General features: G+C 38.6%; 2 protein-coding genes across 8 annotated transcripts in view; one reads left to right on the top strand and one right to left on the bottom strand.

Annotated features, from left to right (window-relative positions):
* PURG (purine rich element binding protein G) overlaps positions 1 to 18687 on the bottom strand; it is a 40903-nt gene extending 22216 nt beyond the window's left edge. The window contains exons 1-2 of one of the 2 annotated variants that reach the window (XM_067721808.1): positions 18440 to 18687; positions 17226 to 18104 (exon numbers count right to left, since the gene is read on the bottom strand). In XM_067721808.1, coding sequence (XP_067577909.1) covers positions 17226 to 18098 — 873 coding nt within the window. In that variant the 5' untranslated portion in view covers positions 18099 to 18104; positions 18440 to 18687. The remainder of the gene's footprint in view (positions 1 to 17225; positions 18105 to 18439) is intronic. The other variant, XM_067721809.1, reaches the window with a different exon arrangement.
* Positions 18688 to 18741: 54 nt separating this feature from the next.
* Positions 18742 to 26247, top strand: part of WRN (WRN RecQ like helicase) — a 137761-nt gene continuing 130255 nt past the window's right edge. For 2 of the 6 annotated variants that reach the window (XM_067721803.1, XM_067721805.1), the window contains exon 1: positions 19106 to 19309. The gene's annotated coding sequence lies outside the window, so the exon portion shown is untranslated. Of the gene's footprint in view, positions 18872 to 19103; positions 19310 to 26247 lie in introns of those variants that run through there. The other 4 variants (XM_067721801.1, XM_067721806.1, XM_067721800.1 and 1 more) reach the window with 4 other exon arrangements.

Below are 26247 nucleotides of genomic sequence, written 5' to 3'. Positions count from 1 at the left end.
ACAAAGTGTAGATTTTCTGTAATATGTCTCACGTCAGAAGCAAATCACCTAATGGAAGGTACTGCTTGAATCCCAGCTTGGCAAGTCATTAAATGGAATATTGGGGTCTTTTTCAAAAAATGAGTTAAACAATAAGTGATTAACAAACCAAATTGCACATAGTTACATAATGACCCAAAGGATCCTTAAATAGGAGTATAGTTCAGCGATGTTTGAAGAACAATAATACAAACTAGTTTTAGTTATTACAAATCACACAGGCATCCCTAATTCTAAGTAAATTTAACATTATAATTGATAAAGTAGGTAAACAGTTGTCAGAAAAAGGCTCAGAACTTGGGGAATTTTCACACGGTGGTTTACTACATTAAAGATTCCTATTGGGACTTCCCTGGCGGTCCAATGGTTAAGACTCCGCGCTTGCACTTGCAGGAGGCACAGGTTCAAAACCTGGCCAGGGAACTAAGATCCTGCATGGTGCGTGCAGTGCAGCCAAAAAAAAAAACCCCACAAAGATTCCTACTGGCAAAATATTAATGCCTAGCTTATGTCAGAGACTACAAGAGAGGAGAAGTTAAGTTCTGGGTTGTTGGCAGCATGTGGCCTGAGGACTGCATGACACTAAATGAAGTTCTGTGATTTAGGGGTGACAACAGTGGGCCGTGGAGAAAGATCTTAAAATGATGGCAGCACTGCAAAGAAAAAAATAATTGCTTAGTATGTTACTGAACCAGATGCACTTCAACTCTTTCACGAAATCTTTTCAACTCAAAAAATGTTTTTTCCCTTTGCTGAGAAAAACATTTTTGATTTTATAATGGAAATCAAAGGAATAATGAAATTCCATTTTCAAGAATTTTCTTTGAAGTAAATATTATCAATCTGTTGCAACAGATCATTGAAGAAAAATATCTGGGTGCTACAAAAATTATGGAGTTATTTTAAATGTTCTAAGTAAACTGCATTTTTTTCTGAAAAAATCATAAGAATACATTGATATTATGAATTGTTAAATGCATAAAATGAAGAAAAGTTCAGTTATCATTATCCAAGAATCATGGTCAACTAGTTTTTGTGTTAGTTCCAAAATAATTTAAGCCAAGAAATGGTAGGCTTTTTCCTTATGTCAAGATCATAAGCATAAAACCCTAATTACAGTATTTCTGGCTATTTAGATGGATATTGCTTACAGGATTGCAAACTTTATTGAGTTCTTAAAAAATTTTAATAACAGAGTAAGAGAAACTTTTTGAGGAAAAATCTGAAAAAGAAGAGTTTTAAAAATGTTTCTTGTGTTGGGTTTTTTCTCAACTGCCAATGATTTTGAAAACAGCATTTGAAACACTTCATTTGCAGAAAATGCATTTTTATTTATGGCTAGTCCTCCCAAATTATGTTTCTAATGAAGCTACTTAAAGCTAAACAGGTTCATACTGTACTAAGGGAAGATTCTGAAATCATTTAGTGAACATCAACACTGTCAAACATCAGAAAAATTTCCAATCTACTATACTACTATATAAGTAATGAGAAAACAATCCTAGAATGTACATAGGAAAAGTCTAGGAAATTCCAGGACTTAAGCCTAATTGACCTGGTAACTCTAACCTCAAACCTTCAACAAACAAGCACAAAGATTCCATTTGGAGTCCCCTAGGTCTCAGGAGGAATAAAGTGCTACCTTTCTCTGTAAATCAGTGGAAAGCTTCCAGGATAAAATGCCCTTCATTCAGTCACCCAAAGATTATAAAGGGCTCTTAATATAAGCACAATTGCCCTGTAATTGTAAATCTTTTTGCATGAGAATTATAACAATACAAGCTATCAGGATTCTACTTGGAGAGCTAAGTAGCAATAATTATAAACCCATTATTGGTGGAAGAAGTGTTCAGAAAATATCTTGCTTATTGAAAAGAAAGGTTGAGAAGAAAGTAGAATGGTGTTGCCAGGGGATGGGGATGGGGGAATGAGGAGTGTTTAATGGGCATAGAGTTTCAGTTTTGCAAGATGAAAAAGTTCCGGAGATTGGTTGTATAACAAGGTGAATATACTTAACACCGATGAACTGTATACTTAGAAGTGGTTAAGAGAGCAAATTTCTTGTTATGTGCTCTTTTAAACACACACAAAAAAGTTGAACAAGATCAGAAGTGAGGCATTCAGATTGATTAAGGATATATTTTCTACTCCTAATAAATTTTAACTTTTATCTGAAAAAATAAGGTTGAGAAAAGTCATTCAAGACTCTGAGGGTCAACTTGTGAGAAGGCAAAAGACAAATTACCTATGGACTTGATTCGGGCTGGGAAGACTCAGAATGTTTTGGTTGTGAAATGTGGGGAGTATGCAACCAGTGGGGTTATATGTCAAGTAGTTTGAATTTGAATTTAGGAGGTGGTGGAAAACTGGCATTCCCAGTGATCACTGCCCAGAAAGCTAGCCAATATGATAGCACACAATCTTAAATATTTGGATTTGTGTATTCAGCCTCTCTGAGTTTAGTGAGCCGTAGCTATAACTTGTTAATAGCATAATCAAAAAATCATCTTCCCATGGTGTTATGGCTGACATGATTATAATTCCAGTAATTCCAGCTAGAAAAATGATATGGGAGAAAGGATGCAAGTCTAAGACCATGACAAGAAATGGCCTCCAGACCATCTGTATCAGAATGAGAAAGAGCCAGTTTCAAACCACACTCTGGACCAACACAATCAGAATCTCTGGGGATGAGGACCAAGCCTGCATTTTTAATTGCTATGTACACTAATGTTTGAGGATGACTGGGCTGAATTTGAAAGGGAGAAACTGTTGTCATTTTAATGGAAGTTAGAACTCATTAAAGGTACATATAGAGTTTAATGCTGAAGGGTATTTTTGATGACATCATCATGGTCATGGTTCTTTGAGTTCTTCAGAGGCACAGAAGAGATTCTCTACTGTTTTAAAGGAGGGACCATTGGATTAAAAAAATCTCTTTGGGGATTTCCCTGGCGGTCCAGTGGTTAAAACTCAGCGCTTCCACTGCAGGGGGCATGGGTCCAATCCCTGGTCAGGGAACTAAGATCCCACATGCCGCGCGACACGGCCAAGAAGGAAAAAACCCATCTCTTTGAAGTATTAGAAGAGACATATTCCTAGGTGAGTCACAAGACAGTTTGTGCTCCAAGAGCCAGCTGTCTGGCTAAGCTTGAAATTTTCAGAACTACAATGAGAACATTATAGCTCTAAAGCAGAGATGACAAATAGCAAATATTTGGCATGAATGCTGTTCTTCTCTCTTTCCCTCTAGATGCAGATTTCAAATTCTCAACGCCGCACTTTAGGGCAGGCAATCAACTGTAGTAACAAACAAGATGAAACAAATTTGTTGTTACTTCTCCAGGGTATGTAAGGGGATGCAGAAAGAACTGGTCTCTCTTCATAATTTTATAGACACACACACACACACACAAACACACACACACACAATATTTCTGTAGAGGAGTAAAATTTACTTAGCTAAATATTTAGAAATGTATAATACAGATATAGTTTATAGGCTTTGGTGTAATATATTTCAACGTACTGAGGTCTCTTTCTTGAAGGTATTATTAGTTGTCCTTTTGAAATTTGGAAATGTTACAGAATCATAGAAAGCAGAAATAACTGAAGAAATGACAAGAAAAAAGTGGACTCTCCAAGTGAGAACTGAGTTTCATACTGATTCACGCTAGATCCCTGAATTTAGATATTATTGCCGCAGCTACCCTTCTGTCTTTTACAAAGCCTTGAAACTCTCCAGGAGAGAATCACGTATTATTTGCAACAGTTATCTATTTACTTGGAAACCTGACCTCTAATACAGATTATCTGAGATGAAATTAGTAAACTTTATGGTTTCTTTCCATCTTAAATTAGTAGTGCAAGAAAAAAATGAAGAGTGAAAATATTGTTTTTTCGCTTCAAACTTTAAACATAATTTATTCCGGATTTTTATGAAGAAAACCTTCATTGGATAATATCCAATAATTTGGTTTTCCAATTTACCATACTATCACTTACGTCTTTCCAAATAAACCTGTAGAAGGTACTTTTGAAACAGCAACATAAATACTAAACTTATTCCTTCATATAATCCTTTCTGAAAAGAATGATTAAAAGTGAAACATTTCTTATAAAAATTATGTTATACTTCATTTTGTAGGGCAAATTTCATGGAACTTGTCTTAATTAATTCATTTAAGTAGTAAAGCTCATGAAAATTTGAAAACTGGTTCTTATGTTGTTTTGCAATAACAAGGGGTGTGAGGAAGTGATAAACTTTTTCTCTTTTAAGAATAATACTAGAAAAATTGAAATCACACTTATCAAACCTGGTAAATTAACAGAAGACCTGAATGCAAAAGTTCTAAGTATTATTCCTAAGAAATTCTCTCTGAGTTGAAAAGAATTTTCAAAGTAATAACAATCCAATTTTTTTTCTCATTTATTAAGTCCCTTTATGCATCCTACATTAAGTGTATGCGTAGTTTCTGCCTTAAATAATTCCAATAACAAGGGTGGGAGTAACACTACTTCTTGAAGTTTGTCCTCATACTGAGGTGAAATCTTCTGTAAATCTCTATTCTGTCTGAAGCCTACTCAGATTATAATTCTAAGGCAAATATTTTAAACCTAAAATTTTAATTGTTATTATAATACAAACAGGATAGAGAATATTAAAAAAAAGTTACACCACCTGTAATGATCCTTTTGAGTTGGTGAGTATCTCTGTTACGTCAGCAGTGAATCTTTTTCAAAATTAGGAATTCATTTATTGTTTTTGGAGCACTAATCACTGAAGCTGGAAATAGAAGTTAATGAACTTGCAGAACTGCCAAGTGTCTATATGTGAATTAATTTTGTGTTTATGATAGGATGTGATCCACTAAAATGTTAGTTGTTAAGTGGCTATGTATAGTCATATATATTAATTATACAAATTTATATATAAAATATCATTTTGTTAATTATGATCAACACATTAATTATAGAATCTCTTCAGGTTGGCAAACATAAATTATTCTTAAATATGTTAGTTATGTTTTCAAATAATATTCTCAATGAGTAGGTGAAGTATCTCTAAATTTAAATCAATGGGTCCAATTGTTAATTTGAAAAAAGTACCATAAATATACCATAGTATATATATAATTCCTCTATCCTATGCATATAGATAGGACACAGGAAGACAGTGAAAATATTACATGCTTTTAAAAGAAATTTATGTATTTCTATCCACATATATCTTAAGAGCCAAGCAGCATTTTAAGCTTTAACCTTTATTTTCTGTTTACTTAGCCTATTTTAGTAATTATGAATCATTTGAGCTACATGGAGTATGTCACAAAACGTAAATTTAAGGGGCTAAACTAATTACAAGGTCCCTTCAAGTCCTAATACTTAATATTCACTAAAACTTGTATTAACAATTCTTGAGTATAGAAATTATTCACTTTCCTTTAGTAAGGCTTGTACACAGTTATTTAATAAATTAAAAATATGCTTCAGTCTCCATAAATTTGAAAGCTAAACTTTTCATATAAGGATTCATAATTGTTAATCCCTAACAGAATTATCTCAAGATAGCTGTAAAAATATCAGAGGGAACTAATAAGAGTTATTAAATGTAATGAAAGGGTAAAAAAGAGAGGATAATAATTCTTTACCTAACCTCTAGTCAATTTATAAAAAAAAGTTGCTTGTTTTAAGATTTGTAAATTTCTCAAAGCAGGATGAGTAGCACTGAATCTTTTTCCTACCAAGATGCTACAGTTGTTTTGACCCAAGTTTCTGCTTTACTATCTTTTGTAGCTAAGGTAAAAAATCACCTCAGCCTAGAGTATTGGTTCTTAAAGTGTGGTCCCCAGATCAGCAGCATGGGGTCACCTGGGAATGTATCAGAAACAAAAATTCTTGATCCTCGCTTCACTCCCCATAACTAAGGAACAGAAACTCTGGGGTTAGGGGCCAGCAATCTGGTTTAACAAACCCTCTAACTGATTCTTAATTCCCCTAAAGTTTGAAATCCACAGCCCTAGAGTAATGGAGAAAAATGTGGATCTGTAAACAGGGCAGTCATCACAATTTATCCCTCTGGAGGTAAGGAAAAAAAAAAAGAGGAAACGTGGTAATTAAAATATGAAAATGAATGGAATAACGCGGAAGGAGTAGGATGGCAGAAAAAGTTGCAAAAAAAAAAAAATCACCCAGTAAAACTCTCACCAATATTGATAAGATTTTTTTTAACATAACCAGTTGACTTCACTTCATGAAAAATTAACTTGTAGACCCACTGTGAACAGTAATTTGTCTCTTCTATGCCCTTAGGGTAGAATTGGGATAATCATCTATATTCTCATCATCTGATCCCTTTAAAAAATTATTCATACTTGGGGCTTCCCTGGTGGCGCAGTGGTTGGGAGTCCGCCTGCCGATGCAGGGGACACGGGTTCGTGCCCAGGTCCGGGAAGATCCCACATGCCGCGCGGAGCAGCTGGGCCCGTGAGCCATGGCCACTGAGCCTGTGCGTCCGAAGCCTGTGCTCCACAACAGGAGAGGCCACAACAGTGAGAGGCCCACGTACCACAAAAAAAAAAAGAAAAAAAAATTATTCACACTTACTTGAAATAGTTGGTTGGGATTAGAGGTTCAATCTGTAAGCTATACTAAAAATCAAATAAGTTGGATTTATTAGCACCATACATCCCAGTAATCAGAGGCAGATTTATTTACAGTGGTGGCTGGGGTAGCCTGTGCTTTATTAGTTGGGAGTTAAATTTCAGAGTAAGTCTTAGAGGCAGTCTGGTCTAACTGAGCACAATCTTTGGCTTGGTGTCAGTAAGGATTCAAATATATTATATTCTGAAACACTGAACCAATTTCTGAACCTCTGGAAAAGTATATTAAAATGGGGATAATACAAAGATTAGAAATAGTAGATATAAGGGGTCCAACAAAGCCTAGAACATGGTAGGTATTCAATAAGTAATAGTTATTAGTACTGATAAATCTTGATTGACTCTTCCTTTTGTTACCACCTTCTATTTAAAAATGGTCATGGTGCAATTTTCCTAGAGGCTAAATTCATTTCTGAAATGACCTGTCAATCATGCTAGTCAAAATATTTTCTGAAGACCTACTATGTACTGAAAAGTAGGAGTAACTGCCCTTTTAGGCCATATCATCCCAAGCGAAATGTTTTCTACTCATCTTAAACTGTTATACAGAAGTACAGTTAAGAGTGTTGAAATTAGTTAAGTGAAGCAGGAGCCCTTTCTTAAGAGTCCAAAGTGTAGTTCATAGGGCAATTTATAAATTTTCAAAGATCAGCTTTAATCTTTCTTTATAGTGTTTCAATAGTCATCTGAACAAATAAATAGGATGGAGTGGGGCTACAGTAGTAGTGGGAGAAATTAGTGTTCTCAACCACTTTCAACAGGGTACAGTGTACAGAAGGGAGGAAAAAACAGGGATGGAGGTTATTTATGAGTGATGGAGTTTTAGAATTCTATTTTTACCCCTGATGATAGCATGGTTTACCCTTTTGGGGGAATTTACTCAACAGTGATAGATAAAATCCCATAATAACTCAACTGAACCTTCAGACTCTTTTACCCTATTGAAATTTCTAGACTGACAATCATTGGTATAAATCACACTGCTAGTCTGAAGGACCTAGACATAAAATACAGTTTCTGAAGTAAATTAGCAAATGATAAGTAAAGTTATCACACTAGGTGTGATACACACTAGGTGTCTTGTATTCCTAAGTCATTATCTCATGATTCTGTTGTTTTATTTGCTGGGTAATTTCGTCACTTAGGTGTGTTCTTTTGGTAAGGTTGCTTGGAGTGTTTGAAATGGGAAACTGAGGAAAATTTCTACAAAATGGCCAGGGTAAAGAACTGCCAAACTAAATTATTCCCTCCCATCCCACTTAGATTTCAAACTACACTGAAGAAGAAGCAATGAAGAACCTAAAATCGATCTGCTATTTGAGGAGAAAGAGAAGAGAGGAAAAAAACTTCTACAACAGCCAATTCACTCTATAGAATTTGTTGATCAGATGGCTAGTGTGAACCACCACCAGGCTAAAGACTGTTTTATTAAACGTTTCTGCAATCAAATTTTATGTGCACAGATATTATTATTATTTTTCAAATTGACAAAACACACACGTATACATGCACTTCAAAATATGCTTTCCTTGCCCGTAAACACTGTCTTTGATAAAGAAATAGGCATCCAAAAGACAGGTTTAGGGAGAAAGCTGTCACTCTTTTAAAGTCCCCTGTTGACAGTGGTGGTGGCACCAATGACTGGAGGACTGGGATGCCTAAATAAATGCCTCTGAGACAAAAACCCGTGTGATGCTTTTCCTCCCCTCTAATCATCAACCTCTATAGTTTCTCAAGGCTAAAAACAAACAAATAAACAAACTCATTATGTTTTATCTTTGCATACCCTAGTAGGGTCCTCTATAGCAAAACTATATTGTTCGAAGTTCAGCGTTCTTGACATTTAACATTTGTTAAATGTCGTGATTTGTAACATAGGATCTTCAATAGGACCAAGGAAATTGGGGTCAAAGGAAGGACCTGATTCTCGGGGACCAATGCAATGACAGTTGCAGTATATTGTTTAGCAATGTAATTTATGGTTATTTCAGGAACAATGGCATTTCAGAAAGTGATGTTAACTTTAAAAATTCTTTTGTCACGTGCAATATAGAAAATGATTACAGTATGTATAAAACAAGTGATGCTACTTCGAAAAAATGTCACTTCATATAGATAATAAAAATATTTCTCAAAAAAATTAAAGCATAGGGCTTCCCTGGTGGCGCAGTGGTTGAGAGTCCGCCTGCCGATGCAGGGGACGCGGGAGAGGCCACAACAGTGAGAGGCCCGCGTACCGCAAAAAAAAAAAATAAATAAATAAAAGTAAAAAAAAATTAAAGCATAGGATAATTATATAGTAAGTATATAACAATTTGGTCTTAGGACTAGGAACAAAATTTTATTGTGTGGCTAGAGAGATACATATGTGTTATAAAACTGGCACTTCTGCATGTTCTTTTGGGCATCATCACAGGTTGGTGCATTATTATAGTTGTTTTTAATATAAAGAGAGAATCTCTTACTCATACTTTCTAATCCGGGTATTATTCTTCTATTTTTTCTTTCACATTCTGTTAATACAGAATTTAAGAAGTTTAGAGTAGGAGGAAACCCTAGCTTCTAGTACAATCTTGTTCTTGTTTCATATAAGGAAACCACCCAACAAAAGTGAAATGATTTGCTCAGGGTCAGGCCATACACTGGCAGAATTAGGTCTTATTATTCTTTCTCAGAGGCTCTTTTAAAGGTTAAATAAACAGGGATTTAGTTTTGAGAATGACTTATTTATCTCATTTCTATTAGATTGATTTCTTTTGTTATAAGCAAGCAAACTAATCAGCCACCACCTTTCTCTTCTCTATTTCTTCTTTTATATTTGCCGCCTCTAGGCAACAACTTCATCAAATCCACAACAAATCATAAATAAAATCCTGAAGAAGAGTATTATCCTACAGAATCATTTGTTCTAAGAAAAATAAAATACTGAATATTTCCAAATACAGGCGTCTCAGATAAAGACATCTGGCCCCTAATCAGATCAAATAAAGTAATCAGATTTATACCGTTACTCTGATAAAGACTAAAACCAACAAAAGCACTTTCCCTCCAATTTTACACTTTGAGCGACTCTAGTTTTTAAATACTATGAACACTTTTCTTAGGGATTACTTTCTCTTTTCTTTACTCCTAATATTTCCTGGGAACAATGAATACTTGGAATAGAATAACACAGAAACTAAGTATAAAGGGGTAAAATGAAAGGACAATGCCTATTCAATCTTAGAAAAAAGTCAACACTAAAGGAGGCACTGTATATTCTACTTAAATGAGTATTTTCTTCATATTCACATTACAAACTAAACTCACCGTAGCAGCACTAATTCATTACCAATAAGATTTTATTTATTGGTAGATGCCACTGGCCTCAGTAAGACTATGCAATTTCTCACAAGGGATATTCCAAAGAAGGTAAAGTTTGGAAAACAATTTACCAGAAAGCGCCAAGATGGGAAACTCCTTGATTAAGGATGGAAAATTATTAATATTTTTTAGCCTAAATTTAAGCAAAACTCTTCCCGAAGGTGAATTACCTTCCTTTTGATCCCTCTCTTTAAATAAGGAACAATACCTATAAACCATTTTAAGCTTCAACAAGTAAATACCTGGTGAACTTTACCAATGTTACAGATTCTGCAAAGGATAATGAGTTATTCATCACTAAAATAAAAGAAGCAAACTCTTTTATGCTTTAAAAATAAATGTTTAAGAGAATCTTGTTTTCTAACAACACTTTTTCCATGTTACAAACAGAAAATCATTCCATCACTTATGAAGATATTATTCTAAAGTTGAAACCAATGCTTTAATTTTTAAACCTTTTAACATTTTCATAGAGTTTACACACACCAACCCACATACTCTTTGAGAAATTCTTTCTCAACCCACATACTCTTAATTGGTTGCTTTAATTCATAACTATATAGGATCCTTCAGGGTTCAAGTATGGGACCTTTAATTTTTCAGATAATTTTTTCTTGGTGGTTATTAGAAAAGTGACCTTAAAGTGCCTCCTTGATGTGAATAAAAAGAGAACTGTGACTTTTGAGGGGGAGGGGTTGGGGAACTATTGAAGCAACTTTGTTTATATTTTCAGTAATAGTAATTATGCTAATTTCATTTTCAAACAATTATATTTGCTATTTTATATTCTTACAGCGGAAAATAGAGATGGTTTAGTTGTACTTGTAACCTCATAGCCCTTACGTTTTTAATCTTTTCCCAAATCATCTTGGTACCTTTTGGTCCCAAGGAAATCTCACGGACTCTGGGTCCCTCAATGGGGAATCAATGCTTTAAATAATCAGAAGTAGCATTATCCCTTTGCTTAGTCTTGGATTTGACTAAATGCTAAATGAATTATTCATTAATAACTATACTTTTTCTCATTATAAACACTCATGTTAATAAATCAAAAGATTTCAGCAGGATCATAACCTTTTGCTATGGTTCTAGTGCTGATTTACTCTTACAATGGCAAGGTCTTTGGATAAAAATAATAGTAACAGAAATAGTAAAAACTGACTAACTGATAATTTATTAAAGCTTTTAAACATGGGTGTTTTTCATTAGAGGACACAGTTAATCTAAAATAAACTTTGGGTAAATCACTTAACATCCTGAACTGTATTGCCTCAGGAAAAAGACCAATACTTTTTTGAGGGAAGGAAGAGGGGGAGCTAGGAGGGCAAAGTGGTTTCAAATAGGGACGGGAAACTGAATATTTATACATTTAAAAATTGATATATACATATATTTGCATTTTGAGTAAATTCCAATGGGAATCATTTGAAATTTCCTTGAGGTTCCCTTGGTGTCATAAATAGTTCAAATTAAATTTAACTATCTATGCATTTAATTGATCTATGGTAACTAGACCAAGTATGGTATCTAGGTAAAAGGGGAAAAAATTCACTTATAATGGCAGATCTAAAATTGATACTACTGGGTACAGGAGAGTGTATACGATATGTTTCCAACTGTATGTTTAAGAAGAATATCTGTATATATAATACATATGTTTGTATATGCAGAGTAACTCTAGAAGGAGACCCAAGAAATTGGTAACACTGGTTGCTACATTTCAGTGTCTACCCATCTGGCCCATTTAAATTTTGTACTATATGCATGTTTTCCTTATTCAAAAATATTGACTAAATAAATTTAAATTACTTAAAAAACATGTCAAATTAAGGAAAAAAAAGATTAATTTTTTAACATTATACAAGAAAATATACTAGCACATAAACTGTTTTTCTACATAAATTTGGGTATGACAGAGTAACTGTGATCTAAAAACTCAATTTGTGGGCTTCCCTGGTGGCGCAGTGGTTGAGAGTCCGCCTGCCGATGCAGGGGACATGGGTTCGTGCCCCGGTCCGGGAAGATCCCACATGCCGCAGAGTGGCTGGGCCCGTGAGCCATGGCCGCTGAGCCTGCGCATCCGGAGCCTGTGCTCCGCAACGGGAGAGGCCACAACAGTGAGAGGCCCGCGTATCGCAAGAAAAAAAAAACCAAAAAAACCCCCAAAACTCAATTTTCACAAGACGTGAAATTGGGAGAAACACATTTTCCCTGTACCTCACTGCTACAGTATTGTGGACTACAGATTGTCTCAACAGCATACCAACATCCCTACTCTCTTCCTCTAATGGGCTAGCCACAAGCCAATATTTCTCTATGAAATTCAAGAAATCTTTAAGGAAACTCCAGAAAGATTTTAAGAATCTTATTTGGCAGTGATAAATATTATACCTGTATTATTCTGTTGGCATAGAATCAACTTTAAATTCTTTGTGGTTTACTTTAGATTTTATCCTGCCAAAGATGTTTGGTGTTTTGGTAAAAGAGAAACTTCAAACTATGTGATGACTAAGCAAAGCTCTTACATAAAGCTTGGAATAAGATTTTACAAATAGTTCCAGTGAAAGACATTTGGAAATAAGCAGGAAAAAAGAAAATCTCACACTTATGAAAAAATTATTTCCAGGACACTATTTCAAATTTGCAATTAAGTCCTATTTACTTAAGTATTAAAATAAACCATAAAACAAATTCTAAAGGAATGATAGTACATACATCAACTTTCAATGGTAGCTGCTTATTAAAACTGAGCGTCTGAGGGTGTATTCCAATTTCATCCTCTTCAAATTGTGCAGCTCAGATAAATGTTTATTTTACTGAAAATATTTGCAAAATTACAATATAAATACAAGATTATATTAAGATAGGTTCACTATATATAATGTATTCTTATCCACAAATATAAAATGAATGCAGTAAATATAGTATACTCTTGATGAATTGTTAGTACACAGTGTTGTTAGTAAAGTACATACAACCTATTATTAAGCAACAATTATCTAGTTTTCAAATGTATATCTTAGGAAGTTTTCAGGATGGAAGGATACACTAAGGCCCCTAATACCCTTTTTGGTTGGTGAAAGTTAGTTCTTCTGCAAGTTTTGAAATAATATCATATTTATTTTAGCAATTGTTCTTAGGCTCTTTGCATTTCCTTAATTTGAACTTTCTTTAGTCTGGGTGTTTTCTTAACGATGCCATATCAGCCAATCATACTTTTAATTCTAATATAGTATCATGTACTGTCTTTTCATTACTAATTTAAACACACATCAACAATGAAACAGAATTGTTAAAAATTTTTTTGTCTGCACAAATTCCCAAAATTCATTTTCAGGGTATCACGGGGAATCTCAATTAGATATAATCTCAACTGTAATACTAACCTGGGCTAGAAATAGTTTTTTATTGATTCTAGTCCTGAAGAATACAAATATGAACTCTACTTTAAAATTCTTTGTTAAATGTATTGGGATTTGCTGCAGAAACATTTTCTACCCTTCTCCATTACACTGATTTAATGGAAACTTGTTACTACGGCAGTTCCAACACAAACATATGCATGCAAGAGCTCACCCTACAGATTCTAACTACATAGTTATTGAAACACATCCCACCGGTCAAGTGGCATAAATGTACATCTTTTATATACAAAAGGTAAAGTGCATTATTAAATTAGTGAACTGACAGATTGTCTGCCTGGACCATATAGCTTTCAAATAGACAAATGTGAAATTCTCCCATTAGAACCAATTATTTCAAGAGGTTCCAATTAGCTTTTCCACCCTGTCATTTATTTTTTGGCCATGCTCTTTAGTGCAAATAAGCTTGTGTTTGACTCAAGTTTAAGGGACATGGCAGTTTGGGGCTTTAACAAGGAAAATTATAAAATGTGGCAGAAGTTTAATACTTTTATAATACATTGCACCTTTTGCATATAAGCAACAGATTAGTGCTGCTTTCAATTGGTAGGAGCACACTGCCAACGATTATGAGGGACCCGTTTCCAAATTTCATACTATCAGCTTATATTATTACAGTTTTGAGTCTGTACCACATTATGCTTGAATTATTATGTGCAAACATCATCAGTGTTTTAGAATTATATAGTGAACTAGTAATTTTGGTTACTAACTTTTAATGCTCACTTTTTGAATTCTAACATCCAGTTGCCTTAAGAGTTTTATGTCTTCAAGGCAGGGATCCTATTATTTTGAAGAGTACCATGTACACTTGCAGCTCCATTTATGTTACAAATGACAATAAATAAAATGTATATTGCACAGATAAGAATAGTAGCGTATTTTATAAGATACATCTCAGTACATGTCCTAATACCAGAGTTTTGGATTGGATCTTATTTGATTATGGCTAATGAATGACTGGAAATTTTAAGTATCAAAAAAAATCATAGCATCATTTCATTTTTCAGTGAACATTAACTTTGAAGAAAATGAAACAAAAGGACTGGCAGAAGGCTTAATGATTCTAAAGTATATTCAACTGCCGGTACATATGCATCTATCCAGTTTGTAGCTTTGAGATGGTAAAAACTCTGAAGTATACATACAATGTAGAAAATTTGGCTGCCTAACCAATTTTTCACTTAAATTATTAATGCAAAATTAAACTAATAATATTTATATACAATGAGTTAAAGATATTTAAGTCTGGCATTGTATCATGTGTATGTATATATATAACACATATATACACACACATAGATGTGTGTGTGTGTGTGTGTGTGTATATATATATACATATATATATATATATATATATATATACACACACACACACACACACACTCAAACCTTACCAGACTAAAAACCAAGGAAATTATTTAGATTTAACAGATATAAATATTTTGGAAGGGAAGGTTTTAAGAGAGAGTATACAGTCACAGCAATAGTGATAGGAACACTCAAATACTGGAATATTCACAGCTCCAGTTTGCCAAAATCTGACAGGTTGATTATTATTAATAGGCACTATGATGGGCAGCAAAGCAATCAGTAGTACAGTAATTCAAGTGTACACCACTCCTTCACATACCCCAAAACTACTTTTTATCAAGCCTAGAATAGTTATTTTACAGTGAGGACTGTTTGAAGATCCTTGCTACTTTTAGAGTCTCAACACCCGCCATGAGCTATTAACTCTAGTCCTAACACCATCTTCTAACCTTCAGCTGGTCCATAGTGATCCAGATGGCCCACAATTATAATGAACTGGGGAGATTCCTTTACACTTTGAGGAAACTGGAAATACAATCAGTAAGCCAACACCAGTATGTATGTCTAGGTTACTGATTGCTTGTTCTTAAGTAACGTAAATCTGTGAAATTAATTTTCTTAATTCATATCATAAAGTTTTCTTAGTGACCTTACTTAAGTGTATTTGGGGACAAACCTCTGGAGGGAAATCAACTGTTAAAATAATTGTGAATTACTTATAGCATATAAAAGAAGAGCTACATTCTGAACTCAATCCATGCAGCCAGCTCTCATCAATGAGAGCTATATTTGGGGGCTGAAATCAGTGTCTGGCTTCTAAACATGATTATATGGACTCATTGTGTGGGAGGTGAATAAAGCCAAGATAAAAGACAGTAATTTCATTCAGATAAAATGCAGCTCAACAGATAAAATTTCAGTCAGTTAATACAGGGTGGGTTGGTACACATATACATTATATCCACTTGTTTAAAAAATTGCTTGGGTGTTGAAAAATTGCTGTGGCACTTCCTGGAAAGTAATTTTTAATACCAGTAAGTGGGTGAGTCTTGTGTAAAGTAAACCTTGTGTAAAGTATCATAAAGAGCACCTTGGAAAAATGTCTGAATTATTCTTTCAAATATGTTTATTACCAATTTTCAAATTATATTTTTCCAGGCTGAAATTGTATATTTATTCTAAATGCTTTTTAGAAAAAAACTTTTTTTTTTCCTGGAATTAAAACACCTTTAAAAGTCAGGTTTATACTGTAAGTGTTGAAATGGACTTCAGGGCAGCAACTGCAAAAGTGCTACTAAAATATATTACTACAGATTATTTTTATATCAGGTAACTGGTGCACCAACCCTTCTGAAACAGTGCTAAAGCAGCAGCATAAAATATAACACCTTGAGTCCATGATGTATTTTGGGAAAGAACCTCTCACAACCTTCAAATTAGCATGAAAAGCTAAAATATCAAGATTTCCATAGCAAAGCCTCCCACGCAACAGTGACATAAAAGTAATTCCTGAAACTTTGGAAAGTCAATAATAATATATGGTACAATAATCAGAGGTAAAGATGGGATTATAACTAGCTTAGGATAACCAATTAAAACTCTCTCATGGCATTGATATGGCAAGTATAAACTGTAGGGTCACCACAAAATTTGAAATTATAGAATACTATAGTAACTCTAAGATTCGATTCTTTAATGGTACTGTTTAATATTCAGTTATCCAATGGACATTTAATATATTTCTACTCGTACTTTTGTAAATAAATATATTTATAATAGAAGTCAGTTTCTGTTTCTGTGGTAACTGTCCTACAGGTAATCCTAGCAGCTTTTAATGAAGTAGGAATGGAATACTTTTTTTGGGGAACTTGTTAAATAGAAATTCACACTTACATATTAGGTATATGTATCTTTTTTTAAGCTTATGTCATAGTGCAATGTTAATCTTAGTTATGGTATCTAGAAGGTCAGAATGTCACACTGTGCTGATTTGCATACTTCAATAGTCTGGAGCAGCTGAAGCAGCTAAACTATTTAGCTCTGGGAAGGCTGAAATTCCCATAAGAATTATAGTGTTTTATGGATAACATAACATGAGAATCAGACTCCTTGAAGTATAACTACTAGAGGTACTACTCATAACAAAGGGCCAAAAAAAGAGGAAAAATTTCTTCAAATGATTATGGATCAGTACTTTTAGCCAATTTATGATTTTAACTTTTGCCTGATGGAGTTCAATTTCATTCTAGTCGAGGCATTCTTGCTCTTCACCACTGGCCCTTCTGCCATCCATCCTCTTTTCTTTATGGCTGTTGAAAATTTTCCTCATCTCTTCTTCGTACTTGATAAAATTCTCCCCAAACCTTGTCCAAGCTTTGAATGGAACAGTAATAGTATTACGGTAAGGTGGCCTCACCTCACTTACCTTCAGGAAAATTCCATATTTATTAGAGCCCACATCAAAGTAGAACCTTTTATTGTCCACTCTGAAAGAAGTCCCCTCTGGGAGTTCGACTGGGTCATCGTCTCCACCTCTGCGTTCTTCTATGTCCCCTTCGCCATAGTCTTCAATGAGCTGAACCAAGGCGTCCCGAAACTCAATCATCCCTTGTGCTGGGAGGACGATAGTCTGCTCTTGGCCCAAAGTGTGGCCAAAATAACCTATCATGCCAGTTCCCCGGATCATGGTTTGTCTTATCCTTAGGAAGCGACCCCGTTGATTTTCCTTTAGGTCTAGATAGTATTTCCTATTGTCCCTCTCTATGTAGTCTGTTTTGAGGACACTGTGAGGGTGCTCTTCGGACCCCACAGAGACTGGTGGGGAGGGTGCTGCGTGCTTCTGTCTCCTCCTGGAGCTTTGCTCTTTGCCGTGACCATGCTCTTGTCGGTGGCCTTTCAGGCCCAGGTGGGCATAGTGCTCGATGAAGTCCCCTAGACAGTCCTTCAGCTCCGCGGCCACAGACAGGGAGAGGGTCAGTTTACTCTTTCTGATATTGTCTTGCCGGCCTCTCCCTATCCAGACTTCGGCTATCTTTAGGAACCGGCCCCGGGAGCTTTGCTTCACATCTAGGTAAAACCTCTTTTTCTGGATGTCCACCCTTTTGGAGGCCAGCTCCTGGATTTCGGCTGCGCCCCCAGCCTGGTTAGGGGTGGCTGAAGCCGCGTAGTGGGGATAGTGGGAGTGCTGGGCCTGGGGATAGAGTCTACTCTTGCTGAGGCCAGAGCCCCCTACATTCTTGCCGCCGCGGCCACGGCCGCCGCCGCCGCCGCCGCCTCCCCTTCGCCTGGCTCTTTCCATCTTCAGCTGCAAGTGACAAACAGACACACGGGGTGGGGTGGGGGAGGAGTGTTGAGAACAATCGCAGACGCCCCTCGGCCTGCGCTGCCCCAGCCTCTGCCCGGGAACCCCACACCTGGCCGCTCTTTGCGCGGCGCCGGCCGCCGCAGCGCCAGGACGGTCCACGGCGGCGGCGGCGGCGGCGGCGGCGGCGGCGGGCGGCGGGCGGCGGGCGGCGTCTCCCGGCTCCGCACCGGGCACACAGCATCCCTCCGCCGCCCCTGGCCTCCCGCTCCCGCTCGCCGCCGGGCCGCCCGCCTCGGGCTGGACAGCCCCCGGGGCCCCAGCCAGCACACACTCACATCACCACTGGTGCCATCACCGCCTCCGCCGATGCCCTTCGAGGCCGCCGCCGCCGCCGCCGCCTCCAGCTCTCGGCCCCTCTGTTGCAGCCGCCGCAGCCGCCGCCCCCTGCCTGCTCCCCCGCCGCCGCTCGCACTGCCCCACGCCGGAGCAGCCGGGCAGGGGCATCGCCTGCGGCGCCCACCGCCGCCGCCCCTCCTGCGGCTGCTGCGGGGGCCGCCGCCTCTGTTCGGGCACCGGCCCGCGGCCCGCGGGAGACAGGGGGGCGGGGAGGGGGGCGGGGAGGGGGGCGGTGGGAGGCGGGCAGTGGGCCCCGCCTCCTCCAGCACAGCCCGCTGAAGGGAAGACCGGGTATCCGCTCTCCCCTGGGGCCCGCCCTGACGGAAGCCCAGCGCGTGGGATCGGACCGTGAGCGTGAGGTGACCGGACAGGTGTGAAGGTGGGGATAAGAACCCGGGTGGCGAGAGTGTTCTGACTTCTCCAGGTTCCGCCGGGACGTAGGACTCTGGCGGCCCACGGGCACCCACAAGGAGACTACACTTCCCTGAGTGCTCAGCGGCGGCGGGAGTCCTCCGCGCATGCGTTTCGCGTAGCCCGCCGGGCTAGGGTGGGAGGGCCTACAGCGCGGCGCTCTGGGAGTGGTGGACTGGGGGCCGACGGACCCCGGAGGGAGGGGTGGGAAGGTCCGTGTCCTAGAAGTGACGTATGCTGTGTGCGCCGTGACGCTCCGGCGTGGACTCTGACCCGCGGGAATAAGGTCGATTGAATTGGTGTCCAGCATGAGTGACTGGGTTCCAGGCAATGCCGTTGGGACGCTGCACAAGTCGTCCAGCTGAAGGAGAAGTCCCATTGAACTGACTCTTCTCACGGTAACGTGTCCTCCCCAACCCTGCTTCCACCTCCAGGCCCTTGAGGTATCATTCTAGCCTTCTCCGACACTGGCGGTGCTCAGTCCGGCAGAGCAGGCCTCTGGGCTGTGTGTGGGATATTCCTTAGAGACGGACATCTTCCTTCTCCCTTTCCACCTCCCAGGCACCCAGCCCATTTTGTGTAGTGTAACAAGTTATGTTGGATTTTTTGAGTTCAAAGCATTGAATCCTTAATGGTTTGTTGTGTTTTCCCTGGTTTAATTTGAGTTGTTTTCTGGATATGTTTGAGTATGTAAAAATTCTCCCTATGGAAGAGGATATTAGAATCCTTAGGATGTTAATTTAGTGGTCTTTAAGTCAGAGTACTAAGGATTTTGTATAGTTCGGTGCGTTAACTTTTAGGGAGCTGAAGGTCGGTGTGGGTAGGGCATTTAGATTTTCATGCCATTGAACAGTGGTCTCCCTTTGTTAATTCAACAGATATTTATTGACCGCTGCTCTAGGTACTGGGGATACCATCAATGAACAAAAACACAAATCGCTCGTTTTTGGAGTTTGCATTTTGGAGAGAGATAGGCAATGAGTCAAAAGCCTGGTATGTCAGAAGGTGAAGAGTGTCAGTGGGGGTAGGGAGCTGCAGTTTTACAGTAGGTGGTCAGGGTGGTCAGGGAAGGCCTGGCTGAGAAGGTAATTTTTGAGTAAAGACCTGAAGGAAGTGAGAGAGCTAGTCCTGTGGCTATCTGAGGGAAAGGAAAGTGCAAAGGCTCTGAGGGAGCCTGCATGGTGTGTCCGCAGAGCAGCCTAGGAGGCCAGTAAGTTAGAGCAGGGTGAGATAGAGAATTGTAGAAGATAAAGTCAGACAGATTGTGTAGGACCTTGTAGGCAATTTTGAAAATTTGGGTTTTCATTCTGAGGGAGGTGGGAAGCTACTGGAGAGGTTTGTCAGGGAAACACCATGATCTGAATGATCTTTAAAAAAAAATTGTAAAATGTATATAACAAAGTTTGCTAATTTATCTATTTTTTAAGTGTACGATTCAGTGACATTAATTACACTCACTGTTATACAACCATCACCATTATTTCTAAAACTTCTGCATCACCCCAGGCAAACTCTGTAACTGGTTAATTAAGCAATAACTCCCCATTGCTCCCTCTGCCCAGCCCCTGGTAACCTCTGGTATACTCTCTATGAATTTGCTTATTCTAGGTAGTATATACAAGTGGAATCATAATATTGGTCCTTTTGCATCGGACTTATTTCACTCAGCATAATGCTCTCAAGGTTCATCCATGTCGTACCATGTATTAGCACTTAATTTCCTTTTATAGCTGAATACTGTTCCGTTGTGTGTATATACTATATTTTGTGTATCCATTCATCTTTTGACAGACAGTTGGGTTTTTTCCCCCTTTTGGTTATTGTGAATAATGGTGCACTGAACATTGGCTTACAAGGATCTGCTTGAGTCCCTTTTTCCAATTCTTTTTTGGTCTGTACCTAGAGTGGACTTGCTGGATCATATGATAATTCTGTGTTTAGTTCTTTTTTTTTTTAATTTTTAAAATTTATTTTATTTATTTTTGGCTGCGTTGGGTCTTCATTGCTGCGCACAGGCTTTCTCTAGTGGCGGGGAGCGGGGGCTACTCTTCGTTGTGGTGCGCAGGCTGCTCACTGTGGTGGCTTCTCTTGTTGCAGAGCACGGGCTCTAGGCACGCAGGCTCAGTAGTTGTGGCGCACGGGCTCAGTAGTTGTGGCGCACGGGCTCAGTTGCTCCGCACTGGACCAGGGCTCAAACCCATGTCCCCTGCATTGGCAGGCGGATTCTTAACCACTGCGTCACCAGGGAAGTCCCTATGTTTAGCTTTTTGAGGAACTGCAGAACTGTTTTTCACGGTGGTGGAACCATTTTACATTCAACTAGTAATGTTATAAGGGTTCCAATTTCTCCAAATCCTCTCAAAAACTTGTTATTTTCTGTTCCTTTTTCTTTTCTTTTGTCTTTTCTTTTTTTCTTTTCCTTTTCTCTTTTGTTTTCCTTTCTTCTCATCTTTCTGCTTTCCTTTTTCTTTCTATTATAGCCATCTTAGGTGGTGATGTGATGTGGTATCTTGTTGTGGTTTTGATTTGCATTTCCTTAATGACTAAAGACGTTGAACGTCTTTTCACATGCTTATTGGCCATCGGTATATCTTCTTTGGAGAAATGTCTATTCTAGTCCTTTGTGTGTTGTTAAATTGAGTTGTTTGTCTTTTTGTTGTTGAGTTGTAGGAGATTTTTGTGTATTCTTACTAAACCCTTATCATAGCTTTGTAGTACGTTTTGAAACTGGGAAGTCTGAGTCTCCAACTTTGTTCTTTTTGAAGACTGTTTTGGCTATCCAGGGCCCCTTGCAATTCCATATGATTTTTTTTTTTTTTTTTTTGCAGCACCAGGTGGCTTGCGGGATCTTAGATCCCTGGCCAAGGATTGAACCCAGGCCACGGCAGTGAAAGTGCCAAGTCCTAACCACTGGACCGCCAGGGAACTCCCAATTCCATATGAATCTGAGGATTGGCTTTTCCATTTCTGAAAATAAGCTTTTGGAATTTTGGTAGAGATTGTGTTGAATCTGTAGGTAGCTTTGGGTAGTGTGACATCTTAACAATATTAAGTATTTCTATCCATGAACATAGGTGTTCCATTTGTTGCAATGAAACTTGTCTTCTTTTTTAAAAATTAATTAATTAATTTATTTTTGGCTGTGTTGGGTCTTCACTGCTGCGCGCAGGCTTTCTCTAGTTGCGGCGAGTGGGGGCTACTCTTTGTTGCAGTGTGTGGGCTTCTCATTGTGGTGGCTTCTCGTTGTGGAGTACAGGCTCATGTTATGGAGACAAGTGACGAACTTGTCTTCTTTATGAATGAAATATCTTCTTTAATTGGCAGCAGTGTTTTGTAGGTTTTGGTGTACAAGTTTTTCACCTCCTAGATATTTTATTTTATTCTTTTAGATGCCATTGTAAATGGGATTGCTTTCTTAATTTCCTTTCAGATTGTTTGTTGCTGTTGTCTAGAAACACAGCTTATTTTTGTGTGTTGATCATGTACCTTGCAACTTTGCTGGATTTGCTTATTAAATCTAGTAGGTTTCTTGGAATTGGTAGGACTTCCCTGGTGGCGCAGTGGTTAAGAATCCACCTGCCAATGCAGGGGACACGGGTTCGAGCCCTGGTCCGGGAAGATCCCACATGCCGCGTAGCAACTAAGCCTGTGCACCACAACTACTGAGCCTGTGCTCTAGAGCTTGCACGCCACAACTACTGAGCCCATGTGCCACAACTACTGAAGCCCACACGCCTAGAGCCTGTGATCCGCAGCAAGAGAAGTCACTGCAATGAGAAGCCCGTGCACCACAACGGAGGGTAGCCCCCGCTCGCTACAACTAGAGAAAGCCTGCACACAGCAACAAATACCCAACACAGCACCCCCCCCCCAAAAAAAATCTAGTAGTTTCTTGTGGATTCTTTGTGTTTTTTTTTTAATATACAGGATCATGTCATCTGTGAGTAGAGGTAGTCTTACTCTTCCTTTCCAATTTGAATGCCTTTTATTTCTTGTTTATATCTAATTTCTCTGGCTAGAACTTTCAATACTATGTTGAATAGCATTGGTGGAAGTGAGTATCTGTCTTGCTCTTGATCTTAGGGGGAAAGTTTTCAGTCTTTCACCACTGAGTATGATGTTAACTGTGGGTTTCTCATAAACCCCTTTATTGTGTTGAGGAAATTCTCTTCTGTCCCTAGTTTTTTGAGTTTTTATATCATGAAAGAATATTTGATTTTTATCAGATGCCTGTGTCAGTTGAAATGATCATGTGGTGTTTTTCCTTCATTCTATTAAAGTGACATATTACATTGATTTTCTTATATTGAGCCACCTTTGCATTCCTGGGATAAATCTCACTTGGTTATGGTATATAATCCTTTAAATTGACATTTCTTTTAACAGAATCACTCTGACTACTGTTTTGAGACTAGACTATGGAGGCAAGCAGATAAGAGATAATGTGGCTTGAACCAAGGTTTTAGCTGTGGCGGTGGTGATAGGAGGTAGGATTTCAGCTTTATTTTGAAGGTAAAACTAACAGTATTTGCTGATAGATTGGATGTGAGGTGTGAAAGGAGGAGAGGAGTCAAGGATGATTCTAAGGTTTTTGGCATGAGCAATCAGAAGGATGGAGGTGTACCTACTGAAAATTGTAATTTATGGAAGGAGCAGTTCGGGGAAATTTTATACCTATTGAGTACAATATGTGCATTAGACATTCAAGTATCTAGTAAATAATTGGGTATACAAGTTTGAAGTTCAGAGGAGTGCTCTAGGCTGTTTATATAAATTTGGAAGTCACCAGTGTGCTGTAGTTAATTTTAAAGTCATCAGGCTGGATGTGATCTCCAAGGGAGTGAATGTAGATGGAGAAGAGAACAACCAGGTCTGTGACCTGAATCTTCTGTTATGTTTGGAGATTGGGGAGGTAAGGAGGGATGGGCAAAGGGTACTGAGAAGGAATGCTGACTGATGTAGATGGAGAATCAAAAGTTTTCACAGAAGCCTAATAAGGTGTTTCAAGAAGGTGAGTGTGATTAATTGGGTCATATGCTGCTGGTGTGTTGAGCCAGATGAGGACTGACTGTAAGATTTGGCAGCATGAAGGTCATTGGTAACCTTGAAACGAGTGAGCCCTTTTGGTGGGGTGGAGTGTCTTTTCTTCTCCACCCCCCCCCCCCCCCCCCCGTACGCGGGCGTCTCACTGTTGTGGCCTCTCCCCTTGCCGAGCACAGGCTCCAGACGCGCAGGCTCAGCGGCCATGGCTCACGGGCCCAGCCGCTCCGCGGCATGTGGGATCTTTCTGGATCGGGGCACGAACCCGTGTCCCCTGCATTAGCAGGCAGACTCTCAACCACTGCGCCACCAGGGAAGCCCAAGGGTGGAGTGTCTTTTAAATACTGGGAAGAGATAATGGAAGGAATGGAAATGGAGATGCTAGTATAGATGAGTCTTTTGAGTAGTTTTTAGGGGAGAAGAATGGAGCAGTTAGCGAAGTCAAATTTGTTTGATTTTTTTTAATGATGGGAGAAATTGCATATGCTTATATACTGATGGGACTTTGGGACTTTTCTGGTAGACTAGTAGAGAGGGAGAAATTGATGATGCAGAAGAGAGGTGAAAAATGCCCTTGACTAGATGAGAGGATATGGAATCTAGTTCACACAAGGAGGGGCTGGATTTAGGAGCACAGATAAGTCATGGGGGATATCTATCTATCTACCTATCTACCTACCTTCATACCTCCATAATAGCATGGGCCAATTCCCAATTTTTATATCTAAACCTATACCTGTCTATGTATGTAATATCTATCTATCTATCTGTCTATCTAGTATAGAGATGGCAAGCTGGAGACCTGGGAGAGCCAGTGGTATAGTTCCACTCTAAGTCTGGCCTGAGAACCAGGAGAGCAGACACTATTTGTTTCAGTCCAAGTGTGAGTCTGAAGGCAGGAGACTAATGTCCTAGCTTAAAGGCAGACAGAAAGAGTGAATTCCCCCTTACTCAGCCTTTTTGTTATAGTCAGGCCGTCAACAGATTGGATGAAGCCCACCCACATTGGGGAGGGCAGTGTGCTTTACTCAGTCTGCTGATTCAAATGTTAATCTCATCCAGAAACACCCTCACAGAAATGCCCAGAATAATGTTTAAATATTTGGGCACCCTGTGGCCCATTCAAATTGACACAGTAAAATTAACCATCACAATAGAGTATATGGGCATAGATACAATTATGTGAATAAATTTCAGGGTAGGAGCTTGTGGACATTCTTTTTTGATTGCTTAAGTGAAGTCTGAAGCATGGTTGTCAGCTGGGAGGGATAATGGGAGGAAATATGATAGGTTTAGGTAGACAAGAGAAGGTATAAATAGTTAGCTTAGAAAGAGAGGATAGTAAATAGATTAGGGAAAAGTTGTAGAATGCTAGGAAGACTAAGAGTTCACTTGAAGTTGGTGGTCACAAATTTAAACACATCAGTCAACAAGATTGTGTTTTTCACCTGCTACATTCATTCAGCTACATAGGTATAGGCACAGAGTAGGCAGAGAATTTGTTGTGTTCAGGGTTAGAGTTTTGCCAGGAGAGAATAATGAAACCAGAGATGGGCAATGAAATTGGGGAAGTAGGCAAGGAAGTGGTTATAATTTTGCAATTAAACTGGCCAAGGAGGAAGTAAGGACTGCCTGGGGGTGAGGAGAGTGCAAAGGTAGTAGGACCATTGGATTATAGGCCCCAGGTGGATCACAAGATTGAGTTTCCAGAGGGAATGAGCTTCAAAAATAGGAGATGTTAATTTGAGAGTGAGATGCTTGGAATTGAGATTGTGGAAGGATTCAGTTATTGGTAATACCATGGTATTCTCATGTGAACAAATGGGTAGAGCAGAGTGTGGGCAAAATTATTGGGGGAGAGCTAGTCAGAAAACTGAGACACACTATATTCCCCAGATATTATACATTAAAGAGTGTAAGCCACTGGGCAAGTATGGGGGAAAGAGGTAGGCTATAGATATAAACAGCTACAGTACTGATGGTGATAATGATCCGTTAATATCCATCTCAAATACCATCAACCTGATCTATATCTAACACTGGAAAATTAGGTATTGAGTTATATATGGTTGTATTGCAACTCATAGTCAACCATAAGCCTTCATGGACGTCTGTTCTTTGACCAAAGTGTTCTTGTAGGAGTGGCAGGTGATGTAAGACATCTTTTTTTAGTTTTCAGTTCGAAATCCTTCACCACACGATTTGGTGAAATCCTTCACCAAACTTCTGTAGAAGTTTTTCTTAGCTTTCTGTATAGCTTCTTTGGCTTGTCTCCCAGGGTTGTGAAAAATTTATT

The sequence above is a fragment of the Pseudorca crassidens genome, chromosome 21, assembly GCF_039906515.1.
Source record: "Pseudorca crassidens isolate mPseCra1 chromosome 21, mPseCra1.hap1, whole genome shotgun sequence".
In the NCBI taxonomy this organism is placed as follows: domain Eukaryota; kingdom Metazoa; phylum Chordata; class Mammalia; order Artiodactyla; family Delphinidae; genus Pseudorca; species Pseudorca crassidens.
This window is presented reverse-complemented; position numbering and strand designations above follow the sequence as displayed.